The sequence below is a fragment of the Cydia strobilella genome, chromosome 16, assembly GCF_947568885.1.
Source record: "Cydia strobilella chromosome 16, ilCydStro3.1, whole genome shotgun sequence".
In the NCBI taxonomy this organism is placed as follows: domain Eukaryota; kingdom Metazoa; phylum Arthropoda; class Insecta; order Lepidoptera; family Tortricidae; genus Cydia; species Cydia strobilella.
Window position 1 is genome coordinate 4,188,894 of NC_086056.1, and position 20,290 is coordinate 4,209,183.

A 20,290-nucleotide genomic window follows, 5' to 3' on the forward strand; every position below is an offset into this window, starting at 1 on the left:
TTGAAAAAATCGAAAAAACAAAACAAAAAAATATTTTTGCGACTGACCTAAACTCTTATTACATTTTTTCCTTCTTTTGGCCTTAGAAAAGCGTGGTTAAAATCTTTCGGGTTCCTCGTGAACACCTTGTATATGTCAAAATACCTACCACAATATAGTAAATTCATTTTGTATCAAGCAGAAACGTCTTGAAATAAATTAAAAGTGAAATAATTCACTGTCTTGGGTGGGACTTGAACCCACGACCACTGGACCCCCTGGACCACTAGTACTGTGCTCTGCCATCTGAGCTACCAATACCGTTACTGGTGAATTTCTAATTACTTATAGTTTCAACCCTTATAGTAAAGTTTCGCCATGTCTGTCTGTTCGAGGCTTTTCTCCGTGATCGTTACTGTAGTACTGTAGCCAGATAGACATACATACACATGCATTTTTAGTCTAAGCTGAAATGGAGACTATAGTAACTATAGTAATATATCCGAACCTCACGGAGTAAGGTACTATTTAAAATTAAAGTCCAAGCTAACTCTGTACTGAGAAATATTCCAGATCGTAAAAGATGCCAAGTGCGATTAAGGACGTCGCATCGGAAGTTGTGCTGACAGGACTGTCAGGCCGGCTGCCGGAGAGCGGCGACATAGAGGAATTCGCGCGGCATCTCTTCGCGGGCGTCGACATGGTCACCGTCGACGACCGCCGGTGGACGCCAGGTAACCACTCCGAACATATTAATATATTATTAAACCGGGTCACTCACGTTTATAAAGTCTATGATAGCTCGACATGTTTCGCTCCATAACGAGGAACATTTTCATAGAGCGCGAAAACGAGAGCAGTTTCTCGTCTCCCCTGCCGCCGCCGCGCGCCGAGTAAGCGGTCGCGGACATGCCGCGGAGGGCTGCAACCCGCAGCCTGCGTCGGGCCACCAACGCGGCCGCTCTATGAAAATAATCCTCGTTATGGAGTGAAACATGTCAAGCAATCATCAACTTTATAAACGTGAGTGATCCGGTTAATATATGTATTAACATGTCAGTGTCCCACGGTAGTTTTGTTATTTATTACAATAACCACTCCGAACTCGCCAAAAAGATTTAGGCACGTGAGAAAAGTGGGAGATCCGAAGTGTGTTTTTTTCTATAAAATTTCACTCTAGGTAGTTGTAGTGTTGCATCCACGAGCGTAATGTTTCAGGACTCTATGGATTGCCAAAACGGGGCGGAAAACTAAAGGACTTATCACACTTCGACGCGGCGTTCTTCGGCGTATCCAACAAACAAGCTGATCTTATGGACCCGACACTGCGGCTGCTCCTGGAGGTGACCCACGAGACCATAGTGGATGCAGGGCTCTGCCCCGCCGAGCTGCGCGGCACGCGCACGGGCGTTTACGTCGGTATCAGCCGCTCGGAAACTTTAAGCACATGGTGCATTGACTTTGACAAGATCAACGGCTACGCTATGACTGGCGGTGCCAGCGCTATGTTCCCCAACCGAGTTTCCTATGCCTTCGACCTGAAAGGGCCGTCGGTTGGTATAGATGCTGCCTGTTCTAGCTCTATGTACGCACTGGCACAGGCCGTGCACGACGTTCAGACGGGCCGTTGTGACGCCGCGATAGTCGCTGGCATAAACATTTGCCTCGACCCGGCAACGTCATTACACTTCCTTCGGTTGACCATGCTCTCACCGGATGGTCGTTGTGCCTCTTTTGATGAAAGCGGGCAGGGCTACGTACGTTCCGAGGCGGTGGTGGCCGTGATGTTGCAGCGCCGTCGCGACGCGCGCCGTGTGTACTGCACGGTGCGCGGTGCGGGCGTCAACAATGACGGCTACAAGCCGCAAGGCATTTCCTATCCCGCCGGCGCCATGCAGCGCCGCATCGCGCAAGAGACCCTTGAAGACGCCGGCCTGCACCCGCATGATATCGTGTATGTGGAAACGCACGGCACCGGTACCAAGGTGAGAATAGGATGACTTCACTCCAGTACTACATTATTACCTCGTAATAGGCGTTTAGTTATTCTGATAATACATTTCAGGTGGGCGATCTAGAGGAGGTTAACGCAATTGCGGAGCTTTATTGTAAGGACCGGGAGAAGCCGCTATTAATAGGCGCGGTCAAGTCCAACATGGGGCACGCGGAGCCGGCCTCCGGGCTGTGCTCCGTCGCCAAGATGGTGTTGGCAATGGAGCGTGGCGTCATCCCCGGGAACCTGCACTACAACAGCCCCAACACCGGCATCCCCGCACTCAGTGATGGCCGCATTAAGGTATATTATAATTATTATGAATGAATGATATCTTAGTCTAGGTTAAAGGTAATTGAAATCATTAGTTAATTGGGAGTAAATTAATTAAAACGATCATTTTGTTTTTTTGTTTTCATGCCATTAGTTTACGTCAATCAATAAGTTTTGTACGTATAATTAAGGATTATTAAACACTAATATAAGGATCAATTTATTACAATACGCCAGCTTTATTCGTTTTCAAGATACATATTTATTAAAGTAAATGCTAGACCGGGAACTTTTGCTCTCGAGGTATGAATTTTTGACTAAGTCGGATCGTAAAAAGAAGCATACTTAGGTATTTCTTTTGTTCATGAGTATTCTATGATACGTGTAGTATATGAGCAATATAAAAATATGCTATTGAATCCTCCATGTGATGCAGGTGGTTGACAAAAACACAACGTGGCAAGGCGGACTGGTGGCAGTGAACTCTTTCGGGTTTGGCGGCGCCAACGCGAATGTGATCCTAGAAGGAGGGCACGGGGGGCGGCCCCTGCCCGCGGAGTACCCGGTACCGCGCCTCGTGCTGGCCTCGGGCCGCACCGACGAAGCCGTAGAGAAACTACTCCGGCTAGCGGTGGATCATCCACGCGACGCAGAACTACACGCTTTAATAGACGCCGTGCATGCACGCACCATCGCTGGCCACCCGCGCCGCGGGTACGCCGTGTTAGACCAGGCGGGGCCTGTACTTGAGGTGCTTGAAAACGAAGGTGAACAGCGGCCGGTCTGGTTCGCGTTCAGCGGCATAGGCTCGCAATGGGCCGGCATGGCGCGAGAGCTATTACGGTTGCCGACATTCGCAACGAGTATCGCGCGCTCGGCTAAAGCGCTAGAGCCGTACGGCGTGGACCTGACGTACGTGATCGCTGAGGCATCGGAGGACGAACTCCGCAACCTTATCTATTGCTTCGTGTCCATCGCCGCCGTGCAGGTGGCTATGGTCGACGTGCTGCGTGAACTTGGCGTACAACCTGATGGCATCATTGGGCATTCCGTTGGCGAAGTTGGTCAGTTCCTTGCTCACAAAGTTAATTATTGTAAATTTTATACACTTAACTTTGTGACTTGATCCCGTTGACTTCCATTTATCTGTATAAACAGCTTGTGCGTACGCGGATGGGACGCTGACGGCTGAACAGACGGTGCTGTGCGCGTACTGGCGCGGGCGCTGCACGCTGGATGCGGCGCCGGTGCCGGGTGCCATGGCCGCCGTCGGGCTGTCCTGGGAGGAGGCCGCGCGCCGCTGCCCCGCAGACATCGAGCTCGCTTGCCACAACTCCCTTGACAGTGTTACGGTGAGCACGAACGACAAATCACGTTATTTTAATAATCGTTGAATTGACCAATAGCCGGGCTAAAAGACGTCCGGTACTGGACAAAGGGTTTTCATAACGATCGATAGTGCGCTGGCCTTAATGGTTCTCTGTGATTTTGTCTTTAAATCATCTTGTAGGAGTCTTATTGAATACTGTACCTACTGTGACATTAATAGTGTTTAATTAAAGTATTACATAAGAATATATTTGCAACAGATCTCCGGTCCATTAGCGTCTATGGAGAGATTCATAGAGCAGTTGTCCGCTGACGGCGTGTTTGTACGGATGGTCAACTCTTCAGGCGTGGCATTTCACAGCAAGTGCATCGCGGGTGCCGCGTCGCTGTTGCGCGACCGCCTTCAGCAAGTAATCCCTAATCCGAAGCCGCGCAGCACCCGCTGGCTTTCCTCATCTATACCACCGGACCAGTGGAACTCAAATTTAGGTGAGTGTCTAAATATACCTACCGCATGTGCCAGACCACAAATTAGAGAGTGACGACTGACCTCGGACCGGTTTACAGCTCGGCTGAGTGACGCAGCATACCACGTGAACAACCTAGTGTCGCCGGTGCGGTTCGCCGGCGTGCTAGCTATGGTGCCGAAACACGCGCTGGTAGTGGAGGTGGCGCCGCATGCGTTGCTGCAGGCAGTGCTTAAGCGCGCGCTGCCCGGCGCCGCGCACGTGCCACTCGTACGTCGCGACGCCCCGGACACGCTGCTCCATCTGCTGGTCGCCGTGGGCAAAGCCTATGCCGCCGGCGCGCAACCTCAGGTAACAGAAGCTTGAATTCTTTTCGACACTGTAGACAACGTTTTGGCTGAAATTGTACTTATATCAATATTAAAGTAAAATAACGATTTTTTTACGTTGTAAGGTATCGCGTTTATACCCGCCTGTGTGCTGGCCGGTGTCGCGCGGCACGCCCGGGCTCGCGGCGCATATCGGCTGGGACCACTCCGCCGAGTGGTGCATCGTCGACTTCAAGACCCCCGCCCGCTCTGGGGAGAATATCATTGAGTGCGACCTCAACAAGCCCGACGACGCATTTCTTGCTGGACATAACGTCGATGGTCGGATTATATTCCCCACCGCCGGATATCTTGTGAGTTTTGGCCCACCTGTTTAAGTACTACTAAATAAGAGTGTTTAAGTGAATCTAAACTGGTAGAAGATTGACTGATATTTTTTATTTGTTTGAAACAGACATTGGTTTGGCGTACGGTGGCAAAGATGAAGAATCTAGATATGGAGCAGGCGGCGGTGGTATTCGAAAATGTGAATTTCCATCGCTCTACCATCTTGTCACGCGAAGCGCCATTGCGATTCCTTGTCTCGCTGCTGGATGGCACGGGGGAATTTCAGGTCTGCGAGGGCGGGGACGTGGTGGCCACGGGCACGGCGAGACTCACCGCCGACCCCGCCGCCGAACGCCTGACTACAGCCGCGCTGGCCCAGGCTGAAGAAAAGCAAAACGATTCACCAGATTTTGACTCTGAAGACATTTATAAAGAATTTCGCCTCCACGGTTACAACTACAAGAGCGTGTTCCGCGGGATTAAGTATTCGAACGCACGCGGCACACGCGGCTTGCTCAAATGGGAAGGCAACTGGATTTCGTTTATGGACACGGTACTGCAAATGTCTTTTATTGGCGCGTGCACGCGTGACTTGCATTTGGCGTCACGTATACAGCGTGTAGTCATTGATCCTGTTGCGCATCGCGAGGCGGTGGCGACTGCAGAGGCCAGTACTGTGCCTGTTAAGCGTTACCCGACAATTGATGCCATTGTTGCTGGTGGTGTAGAGTTCAGAGGTTTCAGCACGTTATTAGTGCCACGTCGTACAAATATTCAAGCCCCTCCCAAGCTCGAAAGACATGCATTTGTACCCTACATCGGTGCGCGTTTCGATGACGGGAACGAGGAGCTCTCCAAAAGACATGCGCTCACTGCCACAATACAATTGGTGATAGAGAACTGCGGACTGCAGCAACTCGAGCTAACGGAGCTGGCGCTGCAGCGACCCGTGGACGCACTGCTGCTGCCGCACGCTTTACAAGGTATTAAAAATCAGATGCTACTCGTATATTAGGTATATCTTTTAGTTACATTACCGTTTAGTGACGTCACTTAGGATGCGTTCTGCACACTCGTGTTTTTGATTTATTTTTTTGTAAGTTAACAAAAAAAGTAATCGATGAGTTAGATCAAACATAATATTGCACATTTTTAGAAGCAATATTTTTAGTTTTTGTGCAAAAATGGTTAAGTACAACATTTTTTAAGTGCAAATATCTGCAAATATCAAGAATTTTTTTCTGGCAAAAAATCATGTAACTCGCAGTTAAGTACATTATTAAGTTACAAAATGAAATTAAATGTAAATATGTGTCTAGATTAAAATACGGCAACATATTTGTGTCAACCGTCTAAATAAGTACTATGAACAAAAATAAAATTATATTGTTTATTTAATATTCAAAATACAAAGATTTTGAAAGATCTCACGTTAAATTAGGGATGGGGGGAGAGGATCAAGGGAAATCTCGCGGCATCTCACAAGAAGGGCGGGATGGTCAAAAATCCTCAAATACACCTCACGCAATTAATGGACGCCCCTAATATTTATGCATTTCCATTGTTTCCATATTTGCGCAGTACTGGAGGTTCAGCCAGGTCTGCGCGTGAGCGCCACGCTGGCGGCCGGCGCCGACGCGCCGCAGTACGCCGCCGCCATGGACCCGCTGCGAGTCAAGGTACTTATCGATTTTCCAAAGATTTCAAAAGTAAAGATATAAGTTTCGTTTGACTTTTCTGTAACGATTGTCACTTGTCTTCTCAAACATTAACAAGATTTTATATCAAACATAACGTAGTATTCTATATGTGCAAAATCATTTCAGCTGTCGAAAAGGGATGCGGTGGGCCTAGAGAAAAGCCACTTGGTGCTGGGTGCTGACGTATTGAAGCGACACGGGACCGTGCTGGGCCCGGTCGCCGCGAGCTGCCACTTCCTGCTTCTGGATGAGGCCAAGCACTCGCTCGACTACCCTGCACAACAAGCGCTGGTCGCCGCCGCTGGCCTTTCCCTGGTGCTCTTTCACTACATTTTTTTTTTTACTTTATTGCACAGTAAGAATATACAGTGACAAAAGGCAGACTTAATGCTACACGGCATTCTCTACCAGTCAACCTTTAGGCCAAACAGAGAAACATAGTTGGTGCGGGGTATGTAAAGAACACTAAAACTAAATGCTTTAATAGACACAAATATAAATGTAATATGTAGATAAAATAAATATATAGGTACAACAATAAATATATAAATATAAATAAATATGTATATATATATATATATGTACCTGCTACTAACTTTACTATGCAGATACTTAATCGTGAGACTTTTCAAATAGATACTTGCGCAGCTTGCGCTTGAACGTCAACTTAGTCTCGGCTTGTCGTATGCTGAGAGGCAAATCATTCCAGAGACGGGTGGCTTGCACGGTGAATGAATTGGTCGTAGCACCAGAGCGGTGGTGCGGGATAGCTAAAATAAGTTTACGAGCGGTGCGAAGTTCGCATCCTGGTCGAGCAGTTACAAATTTAAATTTAGATCGCAAGTATTCTGGCGCCACTGGGTCAAAAAGAATGGAGAACAGGGTGCATAAAATTTTGAGACTTCTGCGCTCACGAATGCGAAGCCAGTTGAGTTGTCGGCGAAAGGCGGTTACGTGGTCATACAAGCGAAGGCCATAAATGAACCTAATACAGTTGTTCAATACTCGGTCGAGCTTGTCCAGTAATCCTTATTGTCAAAAATTCTTGTAAAAATAAGCGACTTCTAAAACTTTTAATGTCTAAAACTAACAATCCTATTCTAAATGACTATTATAAGCGATATGAAAAAATACTAAAAATATTATAGTAACAAAATCAAAAAAGCTGCACCATGCTTATGCCCATTCCTTGTTCCGCTACGGCATATTGCTTTGGGGCAACAGTACAATTGTAAACAGTCTGTTTATTGTAGTAAAAAAGGTGTAAATTATTAGGCTATAGCAAATATAAAACAAATGCAGAGCTGCCGTTCCTATTACAAAGAATCTTGACACATGCCTGCTTATAAATCTTTGAAGTATGTATGTTTGCAAAAGCCCATAGCCGTTTTTTCTTACAAGCCAAAGAACGACACACAAAGCCGCTAAACCTGCGACAGAATAACATCCGCGATATCCTCATCCAACCTAAAGTTATATCACTCAGGACCTCACATGATGTACATTAATATATATATATAAGTAACAAAATTCCACAAGCAATAAAATCAATAGAAACCCCCAAATCATTTGAAACCACCTTAAATAAATACTTATTAGATAAAAGTTATAACTCTCTGCAGGAGTTTTTCGATGATACTTCCCGAAAAAAGTAGAATGTTAGTTTTTTTTGCAATTAATTTTAAAATAAAAATAAAAATAAATAAATAAATCATTTATTCAGACGAGATAAACCCTATCTTACATTAATTTCTTCTGCCAAACTGCATGACAGTTTGTTGGCAGAGGGGACTCCCTTAAAACAGGTGGGTAGTCTTATCTAATTACATACTAAGTTAAACATAGCCTACTTAGGTACATCTTAGTGTTTACGGTAACTTCAATTTAACTTTGTCTAACAGAAACATTTTTATTTTACGCTTAAACATCCTAAATGACTTACATTCCCTTATATCATACGGTATATCATTATACAATTTTAAATATAAGTATGTATAAAAATAAATTGCTGTGCCCTTACAGGGTCTGTATTCCTGTAATACTATGAGCAATAAATATGTTTGAATTTTGAAACCGTGTAGCCAGTCCCCTATTAATGTATCATGTCGCGCAGGTATCACGAGTGCACGCCGGGTCGCGCGAGTACGTGCTGCTACGACGCACTCCGGCCGTGCCGACGACTAGAGTGGTGCTAGAGGTTCGCGATGACGACTTCGACTGGCTAAAGCCACTGCAGGATGCCATGAAGCGCGCCGAAACCGAGGACATGCGCGTGTATTTGTGGTCACGCGCGCCCGGCTCCGGCGTGCTGGGCCTGGGCAAGTGCTTGAGGCGCGAACCCGGCGGCGACCGACTCCGTGTTTACTACTTGCCTGGAGCGGACGCGTTTGACCCTGACTCGCCGGCGTACAATGAGCAAGTACGACGTGACCTAGCCTTCAACGTGCTGCGCGATACCGTCTGGGCCACTTGTCGTCATCTGCCGCTGGACGGTATTGCCGACCTCCGGGTACAGGTATGGCCAAAATTTTATCTAAGATTTCAAACCTTTCCTTTATCGAGCTACTTTTAAATTTAGTTATTGGGGGTCATCTATAATTTATTTTCTGACTAACTGTCAAAGTAGAACTTAATTACTTACTTAACGATTGAAATCGATAACTCATATAGATATTAGATACTTTCAAATCAAATGCTTTAATGTTTAGGTTTACATACATTTAATTAAGGAAACTGTAAGTCTACAATATTACTAACTACCCTTGTACCTAATGTTACATATACGAGACTGTTTGTTTCTTAATAAATAAAATAAAAATTAATAGCTTGTATTCAAATACTTACGACAAGTACATCTATAGGTGGAGCACGCGTACGTGGATACACTGACGCGCGGCGACCTGTCGGCGCTGCGCTGGATCGAGAGCGACCTGCGACACGCAACCGACCCTTGTCGCATATATTACTCGGCGCTCAACTTCCGCGACATCATGATCGCTTCCGGCAAGCTATCGCCCGTAGCAATAAAGGGGACGCTGGTTGAAAAGGTGAATTTCATAGTTACATGCCCCTTTTGTATATTTTTAATGTTGTTCTCCAGTACCAGTGTTGTTGTCCAGTTTGTGTTGTGTTGTCCTGTCCACTTCCACCATATATACCTTGACTTACGACAATAATTGTCTTTGCAGCAAAGTTGTATCCTCGGCTCGGAGTTCAGTGGCCGCTTGTCTACTGGCAAGCGCGTCATGGGCGTAGTTGTCCGAGGTTTGGCGAGCTCCGTAGTGCCTGACGTGAACTTTATGTGGGACGTGCCGAAACACTGGTCGCTGAAGGAGGCAGCCACCGTGCCGGTAGCGTATGCGACGGCATACTACGCGCTGGTAGTGCGCGGTCACATGCAGCGCGGCGAGGCTGTACTGGTGCACGCGGGTGTAGGCGGAGTGGGGCTGGCGGCCATCGAAATCGCGCTTTACGCCGGCTGCACCGTCTTCACCGCCGTGGACTCGCCCGACAAGCGCGCCTTCCTGCGGCAGCGTTTCCCGCACCTGTCGGATGCCAACATCGGAGACTCTCGCGACTGCTCGTTCGAGCAGCTTGTGCTACATCACACGCAAGGTCGGGGCGTCGACCTCGTGCTCAACTCACTCGCGGGCGACCAGCTGCAGGCGTCGCTCCGATGCCTCGGGGAGGGCGGACGCTTTCTCGAAATTGGCAAGGTGGACCTGAGCTCCAACACGGCGCTCGGTATGGCCATGCTGCAAAACAACACTACAGTACACTGCGTATTACTAGACGCATTGTTTGGCCGTGATCACCCCGAGAAGGCGGAGGTGGTGCGCTGCGTGGCTGACGGCATTGCCGCCGGAGCTGTGCGGCCGCTGCCTTCCACCGTTTATGATGACACCCAAATCGAGCAAGCCTTCAGGTATATTCAAACAAGCAACGATATATGATTACGGACCCACCCAACCCTTTTTAATTAATGTTTGCCTCGCAGGTACATGAACACGGAAAAACACGTCGGCAAAGTGTTGATCCGCGTGCGCTCGGAGGAGGTGAACAGCGAACTGGCGCCTGCGAAACTGCTGTCCGCGATGCCGCGCACCTACATGAACCCTGGCAAGAGCTATGTGCTCGTCGGTCAGTACCACTACTGCTAGTGGGTGTTGGTATCGTAACGATTTCCGCAATTTGGCCCGAAAACGTCATGCTATATGTTATAGCAATTAACTATTCTAGATTATATTAGCCATCTTACCATGTTAGAGATTTAGGGGCCCTTGCAAATACACTTCGTGCTTGTTCGATTCGATCATCAACATGTGTCGAATGATGGAGCTCAAGGGCAGCGCTTTAGATTCCTTTGGAGCCAGGTACTCTGTGCCAGTGTTAATTCTCTGTCTGGCGAGGGCGTAACATTTACCCTGTAGGTGTTGTACTGTCTTTCCCACGCATCACTTCTATAATTCGTCGTCTCATACATGTTGCAGGCGGGCTTGGCGGGTTCGGTCTGGAACTCGGCAAGTGGCTCGTACGCCGTGGCGCGCGCACACTCGTTCTTAATTCGCGTAGCGGCGTACGCACAGGATATCAAGCGTTGTGCATCTACAAGTAAGTCACGCTCCGACCCTTAATTCAAATAAGTAGGTATACAGTTTGAATTAACTTGCTAAAGGTGAAGTAGGTTCAGAGGTAAAAATAGGCGTTGCAAGTATTTTCATTTGACCGAATGCGATTTTTCTAAAAGACCGTTGAATTTTTAACGGGGTCACCAATCTAACCTGACCTAACCCAATGGTTTCTACAGGATGCCTTTTTCAAAAGTTTGGAAAATTTAATGGTTTATGAAAAAAATGCGTTCGATCAAATGAAAATTCGGCAAATGAAATATCGAGCAAATATAATTTGAAGTGCTTGTTGCTAGGCCTACATGAATGGATTATTCGACGTTCATGCCAATATCGTTTCTTCCTATTCGCAATTCTGCATTTCTGCACAATCTGAATTCGACACAATAGTATTTCACCACATTAGCTACTGTGCACAGTCATTATTTGTGTCAATTTGTGTACGGTAGCGATTCTTCCTGTTCGCAAATCTGCACATTCTGAATTCTACACAATAGTATTTCACCACATTCGCTATTGTGCACAGTCATTATTTGTGTACAGTAGCGATTCTTCCTGTTCGCAAATCTGCACATTCTGAATTCTACACAATAGTATTTCACCACATTCGCTACTGTGCAGTCATTACTTGTGTACAGTAGCGATTCTTCCTGTTCGCAAATATGCATTTTCTGAATTCCAGTAGTAGTTTGGCGCTTGAACGCAGTGAGAGCGTCAACAGTCCGAGGCTGAAATGATGCCTTTCACCCGAGTTAAACACTACTTTTCATTTCGAATACGAAGAAAGTAAAATGCATGTGTAACACGACTAAGAAAACACAACACACACATGTGGGAAACATGACTAAGTATACATTTTTATAGTATTTCTTGAGGGTACTTTCAATTAATAATTTAGGCAAAAGTATCGTTATTTATGAAATGCGGAGTTAAATATTAGAATGGAATTTGTTTAACAAATCCAATTAAACTAAAATTTCAATTGCTTATCGTAAAAAAATTAAAAAATCGTACTTGAAACGTAAAATGCTCTATTACAGTAACGTATCATTTTCTGCACACCTTTTAGAACAATAATGACCCTCTTTCACAGCATGAGAAATGGAAATAGTTATTTGTTATACATGGGTGCAAAGTTGTATTTTACCCGCGAGTGTGGAATTGAAACACGAGCAAGTAAAATATATTTGCGCCCGTGTGTAACACAAAACTTTTCCCCTCACTATAGCGAGGAAAGTGCAACATCCACAGGCGTTAGATCATCTTCATCACTGGAATCACTCATTTTTTTACGATATTATAACAGAAAACTCTGGAAGTTGTGTATTTTTACGCGAGTCGGTGAGAAAAGTTTTTAAGTAAAAAACTTGTTGACAATGTTGACATTTTTGACGTATAAAATGTCAACGATGCGTTTTGAAATTTCATCGACTCAACTTGTGCTTTCAGAATTATATTTAACATCATTATAAAAAAACAAACGTTTCTTATGGAATTTTAAGGTTTATGACTTAAAATCATTAAATAAAGCTAAATTTGGTATTTTTTATTAGATTCTCAAACCATTTATTTAATGATATTTAATATCGAACGAACCATTATCATGAGCGTTTTACGTTTTGTTATCTGTCAAGCTACTTAAACACGCTCCGTCCAAGGTCAAATTATTTTCCCCACTAGTGGATAAAACGCGTTTTTCCCTGCTTGTTTTGAAGGATAAAAGTCAACTTTCCGAGCTAGTGAGGGGAAATAGTTATTTACGATACAAGTGCGGAAAAGAGGACATTTGAAACGAGTGGCGATAAATTAAAACTCGACCGCAGGGAGTGTTTTAAATCGACACAAGTCGCAACTCCTCCTCCTCCTCCGTCGCAATTACCTTTTCGCACGTGTATCGTACAATGTTTTACAGTACATATGGCCCTTTAAACTTTCGACATATGCCCGAAAAGTGCTCTTTTACGCACTAGTGCGAGAAAGTAGCACCATATGTACTGTAATAGTACATTTTACAACTAGTGTGAAAAGAATGTCTTTTTACCACTAGTACCGAGGTATCTTGCCACGAGCTGAAACTGAAACTATTGGTATTGAGCTATTGGTCCATGAAACACCTCATGAAGGGAGACCTACCTCTATCACTCAAACGTAGGCTCATGGACATGTGCATACTTCCAGTCCTCACCTACGGTGCTCAGACTTGGTCTCTGACGGAAGCTCAGAAGTCCAAACTCGGGGTTTGTCAGAGAGGTATGGAGCGCAGCATATTAGGTGTGAAACTCGGGGATCGCATCCGGAACACCACGCTGCGCTCTAAAACCCAAATAATAGATGTAGCTCGGAAAGCGGACAAGTTAAAGTGGGACTGGGCTGGTCATGTCTGCCGCATGCCGAATGACTTGTGGGCCAAAATAACCACAGAGTGGGTGCCCCATGAGTCAAACCGGGGATCCGGCAGACCTCGTCGGCGATGGCGGGATAACTTGGACTCCTTTTTGAGCGACTGGCCAGATGTAGCTCAAAACCGGGAGGAGTGGAAGAAGAAGGGGGAGGCCTTTGCCCAGCAGTGGGACACAATAGGCTCGTAATAAATAAATAAAATCATTAGTAGAATCATACCACCAAACCAAACCAAAACCAAAAGTACCTATACAGCCCGCGATACGCGAGCTGCCGCAGCCCGCGATACCTTCATACTCGTGCGCGCCCCGGCCGCGGCCGCCGCGGGCCCGGCGCGGGTTGGTCAACGACACCTCCTCATAACTCATGAGGCCCTGGTACCTGCTCCGCGCTAAATTCAATGTTAACTGCGTTTCGAAAGTATAGTTTGGAACTAAAAAGTAAAAAGCACTAGTTCGAGAAATTGAGCTTCTCACACGCTACGCAGCCACAAAAAGTACCACTTTTTGAGCAACTGTATTAAAAAGATCTTTATCTCTATCTCTTGTTGTAGATGGCGTTCTGAGGGCGTGCACGTAGTTGTGTCATCGGAGGACGCGACGGCGGCGGCGGGAGCGCGCGCGCTCCTGCAGGCGGCGGCCGCGGCCGCGCCCATCGGCGGGATCTTCAACCTCGCCCTGGTACTGCGGGACGCCTTCCTCGAGAATCAGTCCCCGGAATCCTTCGAGGCCGTCGTCAAGCCCAAGATTTATGGTTTGTATCACGATATGGCAGTACTATAACCCTTTAAGGACCATGAACCTACGGGAAGTTCATGGTCTCACTGAGCGTGAGCGAGATTGATGTGCGTGCTCATGAAAGTAATCGATGAGTTTCCTCGAAACTGAAATTGCGCATTTTTAGAAGCAATTTTAATATTTTTTAACTTAATGTGCATAAATTGTTACATGTAACCAACTGGACCAATGTTCGTGATTTTTCTATGGATCGAAAGTTAAAAAAATAGTATTTGTGGAGTATTTGTCGGTTATATAGTACCAGACTACTCCTTCGTCCATCTTGAGCGTCCACCTCGATAATCGAGCTTGGACCCAGGTCTCCTTGCTAATTCGCCATGGCAGCTTGTATAAATAATCTACTTACAGCGACACGTGCGTTGGACATGGCGTCGCGAGAGCTGGCACCCGAGTTGGAGCATTTTGTGGCATTTTCATCGGTGACTAGCGGGCGCGGCCTCGCGGGCCAGAGCAACTACGGGCTCGCGAACAGCGCCATGGAGCGGCTGTGCGAACAGCGGCGCGCGGACGGGCTGCCGGGGTTAGCCGTGCAGTGGGGCGCTGTGGGCGACGTGGGGGTCATGACGACCATGCCGCACATCTTGGAGGTAGGCGGTACCGTGCCGCAGCGCATCGCCTCGTGTCTACAGACATTAGAAGCGTTGCTGGCGCTGCCGCACGCCGTAGTCTCGTCCATGGTGCTGGCCGATGAACTGCGCGCGCAGGACAAACCAACGCAGGCGCAGGACCTCGTGCATGCCGTTGCCGCTATAATGGGTACTTTTTTTATTTCAATTCAACTCAAACAAGAATTTTGCTTAAGTGCGTAATTCAATTTTGCTCCAAGCGTGAGATAAATTTACCTTGATTTTAATCATTTAGAGTGGAGCCCAAAAACTAAGCACAAATTTAAGTTCTATCCACGATTAGTTTCAAAGATAAAGGTTTAGGTTTTTTCGTCCGCAGGCATCAGAGACATTAATAAAGTGTCGGAAACGGCGACTTTAGTCGAATTGGGGATGGACTCACTGATGGGAACGGAGATTAAACAGACGTTAGAACGAAACCACGGCGTTGTGGTCAGCGTGCAACAAGTTCGCACGTTTACGTTCGGCAAGCTCCGCACTATGGCCGATGCAACCGCGCCCTCTGACTTTGTAAACCCGTCTAAACCTGAGAACTCGCTGGAATTAGGCTCTATAGAGCTTATACCCAAGCGAGTGCTCGTCAAACTTCAGTCGCAGCCAGGAATTAGTCCAAATGACAGGCCGGTATTTATGGTAAGATTTCGTAGGTATTTTAATCATTCGTAGTATATCTATGAGGATGGATACATAAAAAAAATGTACCTAAAACTTGTTAAATTCACTTATGAGATGCATTATTATTCCAACCTGCCTATTCCATACAAACATCAGCAGTCAACTTGTTTAATATACTCTCACGAATACAGTACAGACACGTTGGGTTGTCAAACGACAACAGTGATGGCTTCCAGAATTTAGTACTTTTTTTTATTTTTTATTTATTCTATATTAAAATCTTACATTACATCAGACAGAAAAGTGCCGTGAAACCCTGTCGGGTTTGTATCGATACTGCATTCGTGGATACATTTTACATTTAAACATTGTTGTGGTACATAGGAAAAACAAAAATTATATAAAGTTAAAAATGAGATTACCTAATTACAATAAGAGTTAACTAGGTACACTACGAGTAACTGGAACCACATACTTAAGCAAGCCCAGGATTTGGAATTGGAAAGCGATAAAATAAAAGGTTGAGCTGAGGAGGTAACAGTTATATCTGTCGGCAGGTACATACGACCGAAGGCTCAGTAAACATTCTCCGCCGGGTGGCGGCAAACGTGCGCGGCACAGTGTACGGGCTACAGTGCGCTAAACCAGCTCCATTGGACAACATGGTCGCTCTCGCAAGCTTCTACTTGAAGCAAGTACGCGCCACGCAGCCGCAGCCGCCATATTTTCTACTTGGCTTCTCTTTCGGCTCCAGCGTTGCCTTCGAGATGGCGCTGCAGCTGGAACAAGATGGTTGCGCAACACACCTCGTACTCGTTAATGGCTCACCTGCTTTCGTCGCCATGCATGCCACTAACGCCATAATGAAACGATCGATCTTGCTGCAACCAGACGACGCTGACATGCTTGCTTATATGGCAAAATTATGTTACGGCCTCGACTTGGCTGAGGTGGGTATATGAAATGGTAAAAGTTTTGCCATAAGCAACCTAATTCTACGCTACCGTACCTATAATACGAAACGTAGTAGACGCACTTATTATCAGCCGACGGCTTATTATTCACTTACTGCATAGCGTTACTGAGGTTCTATTAAACTTTTTTTGCTAAGTATATATTAATTATATGTGCATTGCATTGTGCATTTGGCAGGTGGCGAACGAGTTGGAGGGACTCCCTGATGGTGAGGCGCGTGTGTGCCGTTTATCGGAGATCATCACCGCTCGCGGCGTGCGCGCGGATAAGGATACGCTACGTATTGCGGCGACCAGGATACATCGCAGGCTGTCAATCGCCTGCCACTACAAACCTTCGTCGCGTCTGCGGGCGCCAGTCACACTCTTCAAAGCGAAAGGCTACCACAAGTCGTTGGGCGAGGAGTACGGGCTAAATGCTGTATGCGAGGAGTTGAATGTGCGGAAGATGGAAGACATCACGCACGACAGAATCCTTACCGGCGACTCAGCTGTCGCTATCGCGGATCACGTGTCCGAGCTACTTGCGCAATACTAATACCCGTAGTCCCGTATAGATTATAAAAACCGGCCAAGTGCGAGTCGGACTCGCGCACCGAGGGTTCCGTACTTTTTAGTATTTGTTGTTATAGCGGCAACAGAAATACATCATCAGTGAAAATTTCAATTGTCTAAATAATAAATAAATAATTGTAAATTGAGAAACCTTTTGTTGGATAACCCTCTGTACTCTATAAGTGAGTTCATGGAATTGAATTTGTAATGATATATGTGACGTTTTCAACAAAAAGGTACCACATCGTCGCTTGTCGATAAGGTTGATTTCAAATTGAAGCTATATGGAAATAGCGCCTTATTGACAATCGACAATAAGTACCCTTTTGGTTGAGAATGGCACATATGTAATTTTATTTGCTTCAAATGATTTTTTGTATTTTAAAAATGACATTTACTTGTTTTGCGATATTTTCACTATCACGGTTCATGAGATACAGCCTGGTGACAGACGGACAGCGGAGTCTTAGTAATAGGGTCCCGTTTTTACCCTTTGGGTACGGATACGGAACCCTAAAGAAAGCCGACTGAAGACGATTAGATCCCCTGAGTGTGTATATTAACATATGTACCTAGGTATTTTTGAGATGTGGGTCACAACGGCTCAACTACCTACATAGATTTACCTACTAAAATTGGAAGGCTAACTTAACAAGTTAACCTCGAAATTCTATATTTTTACACATAAAAAATTTCGATTTTGTTGAAAGCGTTGTTTTGTTAGATATAAGTATTTTATTTTTTATTCTAATATGGTGCCATTTATTTATTACATAAGACGAGTTAGGGGGTGAGGAGGGGGGTCGAACATGTCTTATTTTTTCTTACAAGGGGGTGGGAGGAGGTTTTCGTAGTTCTTACATAAGATCACAAAGATCACTGGACATACATTTTTTACAACTCTTAAGATAGTGATTGATTTTGTTTGCATAAAACAAAACTTTTCTGAGCTAAATATATTAACATACTTTTCACCACGCCAGCTTGTAAAGGCTGTCTTTATTTTTCAAAAACTGTGCAGAAAGTTGCATTTTATCCACAAGAGTTGTTTTTGTTTCCTCATGTTGGCTGATGGAATTGCCTGAAATAAATGATTATTTAATTTAATTTTATTTTATTTTTAATTTTAAGTATTCTGATTGATAAATATTAAAGCATTCATCGATTTGATTTGTAATGTTTCACAACTTTTACAATTAGTATTTTCCTTGGAATGGTGTGGTGAAATGTGCAGCAAAGTTTGTTTAACACTTATGCCTTGAAACCCTCACAACAGTCAAGATTTCACTTTTCAAGTCACTTGCTATAGTTGTGGCTTAGTCAATTTTAGACTTTTGATTGCTCAGGTATCACTAATACAATATTAGCGTAAAGGTTTAACGAACAAGTTTGTCCCCTTGTAAAACAAATAATAATAGTCTATGTTAACCTTTTGGCTAGTATTTATTATTATTCTAAAACACTATTTAGGCGACAAAAAGGTGTGGCTCCGTTGAATCATCCAGTCTTGTGTTGTGTTGTGTTGTGGTCCGGTGTTGTGTTGTGTTGTCTTGTGTTGGTCTTGTGTCTGGTGTTGTTTGGCAATGTGGTTAAGTCGGCCCATTTCTACTTAAAAAGTATACAGTCACTTTGAAACTCCTAGTGTTCATTGTGTTATGGCTCGACAACTACAAATACTACAAAGATAAAGATAAAGTGTAGTAGTGTAGTGTAGTGTGTAGTAGTAGTAGTAGTGATAAAGTGATTACTACTACTACTACTACAACTTATTGTAGAACAGCAGTTAGCTGTTTTTTGTAAGTAAGCTCTCGGCAAAGTGGTTCTATGAAGAAATGTAACTTAATTACTTTTTAGCTGCTTTTTCCTGCAGCTCCCCAATACCAAACAACATCAGCTTGACATGAGCCTTAGTCTTAGCACTCTGGTCTTTCAACTCCTCCGCTTTTCTCTCATACGCCTTTATTCTCACATCTAAATATTTCACAGCCTCTTCCGCAGGAAATTCTAGAAAATGATTCAATCCAACGTTTATTAGCATTCTAGAAGTGTCCGGAACTGAGGCCTCCATAAAAAAGTTGCATCCTAAGTTCACCTGAGTCTTGAAACCTTCAGGATGTTTTTCTTTTGAAGTCACCACCTCCAATGTGTGTTTTTGTTGAATCAAGTCGGTGATTTCAGCGTTGATTTGCTGCAGCCGCCAATCCACCTTTTTTAGATCTTCTTTCAAGACGTCGTTGATGAACGCTTCGTACTTTGCGATAGATTCGTCGATTTGTGTAGTGGCCATGGCGTTTAACAAGTTTTTAAGTACTGCTAAAACTTTTAAAATACTAGTTATTCTTTTAGTAACAACGCATTTTTAATTTCACACATTGCACCAAATGAAGATATCAGATTCAGATAGTACTAAACGACCATAGTAAAACTGAAACTATTAATTTTGAATATTAAAATGTACTAAACTCACTGCCTCAACAGACTTCACAAATCATAACACGGACGACATGTACAGTAGTGACACTAGTGACAGACAGTGACGGTTAATGACGTTTCTTGTTTTCTGACATTGTGACAGGTGTCGCTACGTGTGCGTACTAGCCCATAAGGGCCCTCCACACTCATGCGCGAATCACGGCGCGAAACCGCGAACGCGAATGTGGAGTCTAGTTCGCTATTAAGCGAAATCGACTCCACACTCGCGTTCGCAGCTACGCGCCGTGATTCGCGCATGAGTGTGGAGGGCCCTATAGACTTGATGTAAGTGACAAAATAGTCGCGGCGACAAAAGTTGCTCATGCGCGCATACCCCCTGTCGTCTACCCAGATTAAAACCCAGACCCAGACCCAGAACGGATTGTTTGTTGCTAATTGTTTGCTCCGGTTGCTCCGGCCAATTTTTTGTTGCCTAGTCTCCCGCTCCCCACCCGCGTGGGCGACCCCAGATTTGTTAAAACCAATTTTTTTTTGCACCCGAGAAAATTCGCAGTTGAAAAGCAGCTTTATTTTGATTTAAAAAAAAAACAGCTTTTCGACTGAGGTTAAAATGGCCGTAAAATACGGCGCACAAAATACTGGACGGAGATCTCCGGCCGAGGTAGATTTAGGGGTTTAGGGGTCTCTCTTACTCTCTATACCACGGATATAGAGTTAATAGTGTCGACATGAGAAGTCAAACTTGAGCGCTGCATCTCGTTCTAATTAGGGTGACCATAAGTCATATGTATATGGAATATAAGGATAACATGGAATATATAATTTGTCAAAGGACTGTCTCATTTCAAACATACAGAGAGAATCA

General features: G+C 45.0%; 2 protein-coding genes across 2 annotated transcripts; one reads left to right on the top strand and one right to left on the bottom strand.

Moving 5' to 3' along the window:
• The first annotated feature begins 562 nt into the window (after window positions 1–562).
• LOC134748511 (fatty acid synthase-like) lies at window positions 563–16,975 on the top strand. Its single transcript, XM_063683304.1, has 21 exons — window positions 563–713; window positions 1,198–1,964; window positions 2,045–2,275; window positions 2,682–3,309; window positions 3,404–3,597; window positions 3,835–4,063; window positions 4,142–4,392; window positions 4,496–4,723; window positions 4,825–5,680; window positions 6,279–6,376; window positions 6,524–6,712; window positions 8,511–8,912; window positions 9,259–9,435; window positions 9,586–10,322; window positions 10,395–10,537; window positions 10,888–11,008; window positions 13,979–14,178; window positions 14,571–14,978; window positions 15,168–15,481; window positions 16,021–16,413; window positions 16,616–16,975. The coding sequence occupies exons 1-21, from the start codon at window positions 563–565 to the stop codon at window positions 16,973–16,975; spliced, it is 7,077 nt and encodes a 2,358-aa protein (XP_063539374.1).
• An 866-nt stretch (window positions 16,976–17,841) lies between these two features.
• Window positions 17,842–19,490, bottom strand: LOC134748120 (protein UXT homolog). The gene is made up of 2 exons (XM_063682819.1): window positions 18,840–19,490; window positions 17,842–18,073 (listed from the first exon to the last, which is right to left on the bottom strand). Exons 1-2 carry the CDS (start codon window positions 19,277–19,279, stop codon window positions 18,052–18,054), a joined length of 462 nt encoding a protein of 153 aa, XP_063538889.1. The 5' UTR covers window positions 19,280–19,490; the 3' UTR covers window positions 17,842–18,051.
• Between the last annotated feature and the right edge of the window lie 800 nt (window positions 19,491–20,290).

What these genes read in the sequence shown, in the direction of transcription:
- LOC134748511 (XM_063683304.1), top strand. Translation starts at nt 563, where the DNA reads ATGCCAAGTGCGATTAAGGACGTCGCATCGGAAGTTGTGCTGACAGGA. An exon ending in CCGCCGGCGCGCAACCTCAG is followed by an intron (nt 4,393 to 4,495) that starts GTAACAGAAGCT and finishes TTACGTTGTAAG; the next exon opens with GTATCGCGTTTATACCCGCC. An exon ending in CAAATCGAGCAAGCCTTCAG is followed by an intron (nt 10,323 to 10,394) that starts GTATATTCAAAC and finishes TTTGCCTCGCAG; the next exon opens with GTACATGAACACGGAAAAAC.
- LOC134748120 (XM_063682819.1), bottom strand. Translation starts at nt 19,279, where the DNA reads ATGGCCACTACACAAATCGACGAATCTATCGCAAAGTACGAAGCGTTC. An exon ending in CAGGAAAAAGCAGCTAAAAA is followed by an intron (nt 18,074 to 18,839) that starts GTAATTAAGTTA and finishes CATTTATTTCAG; the next exon opens with GCAATTCCATCAGCCAACAT.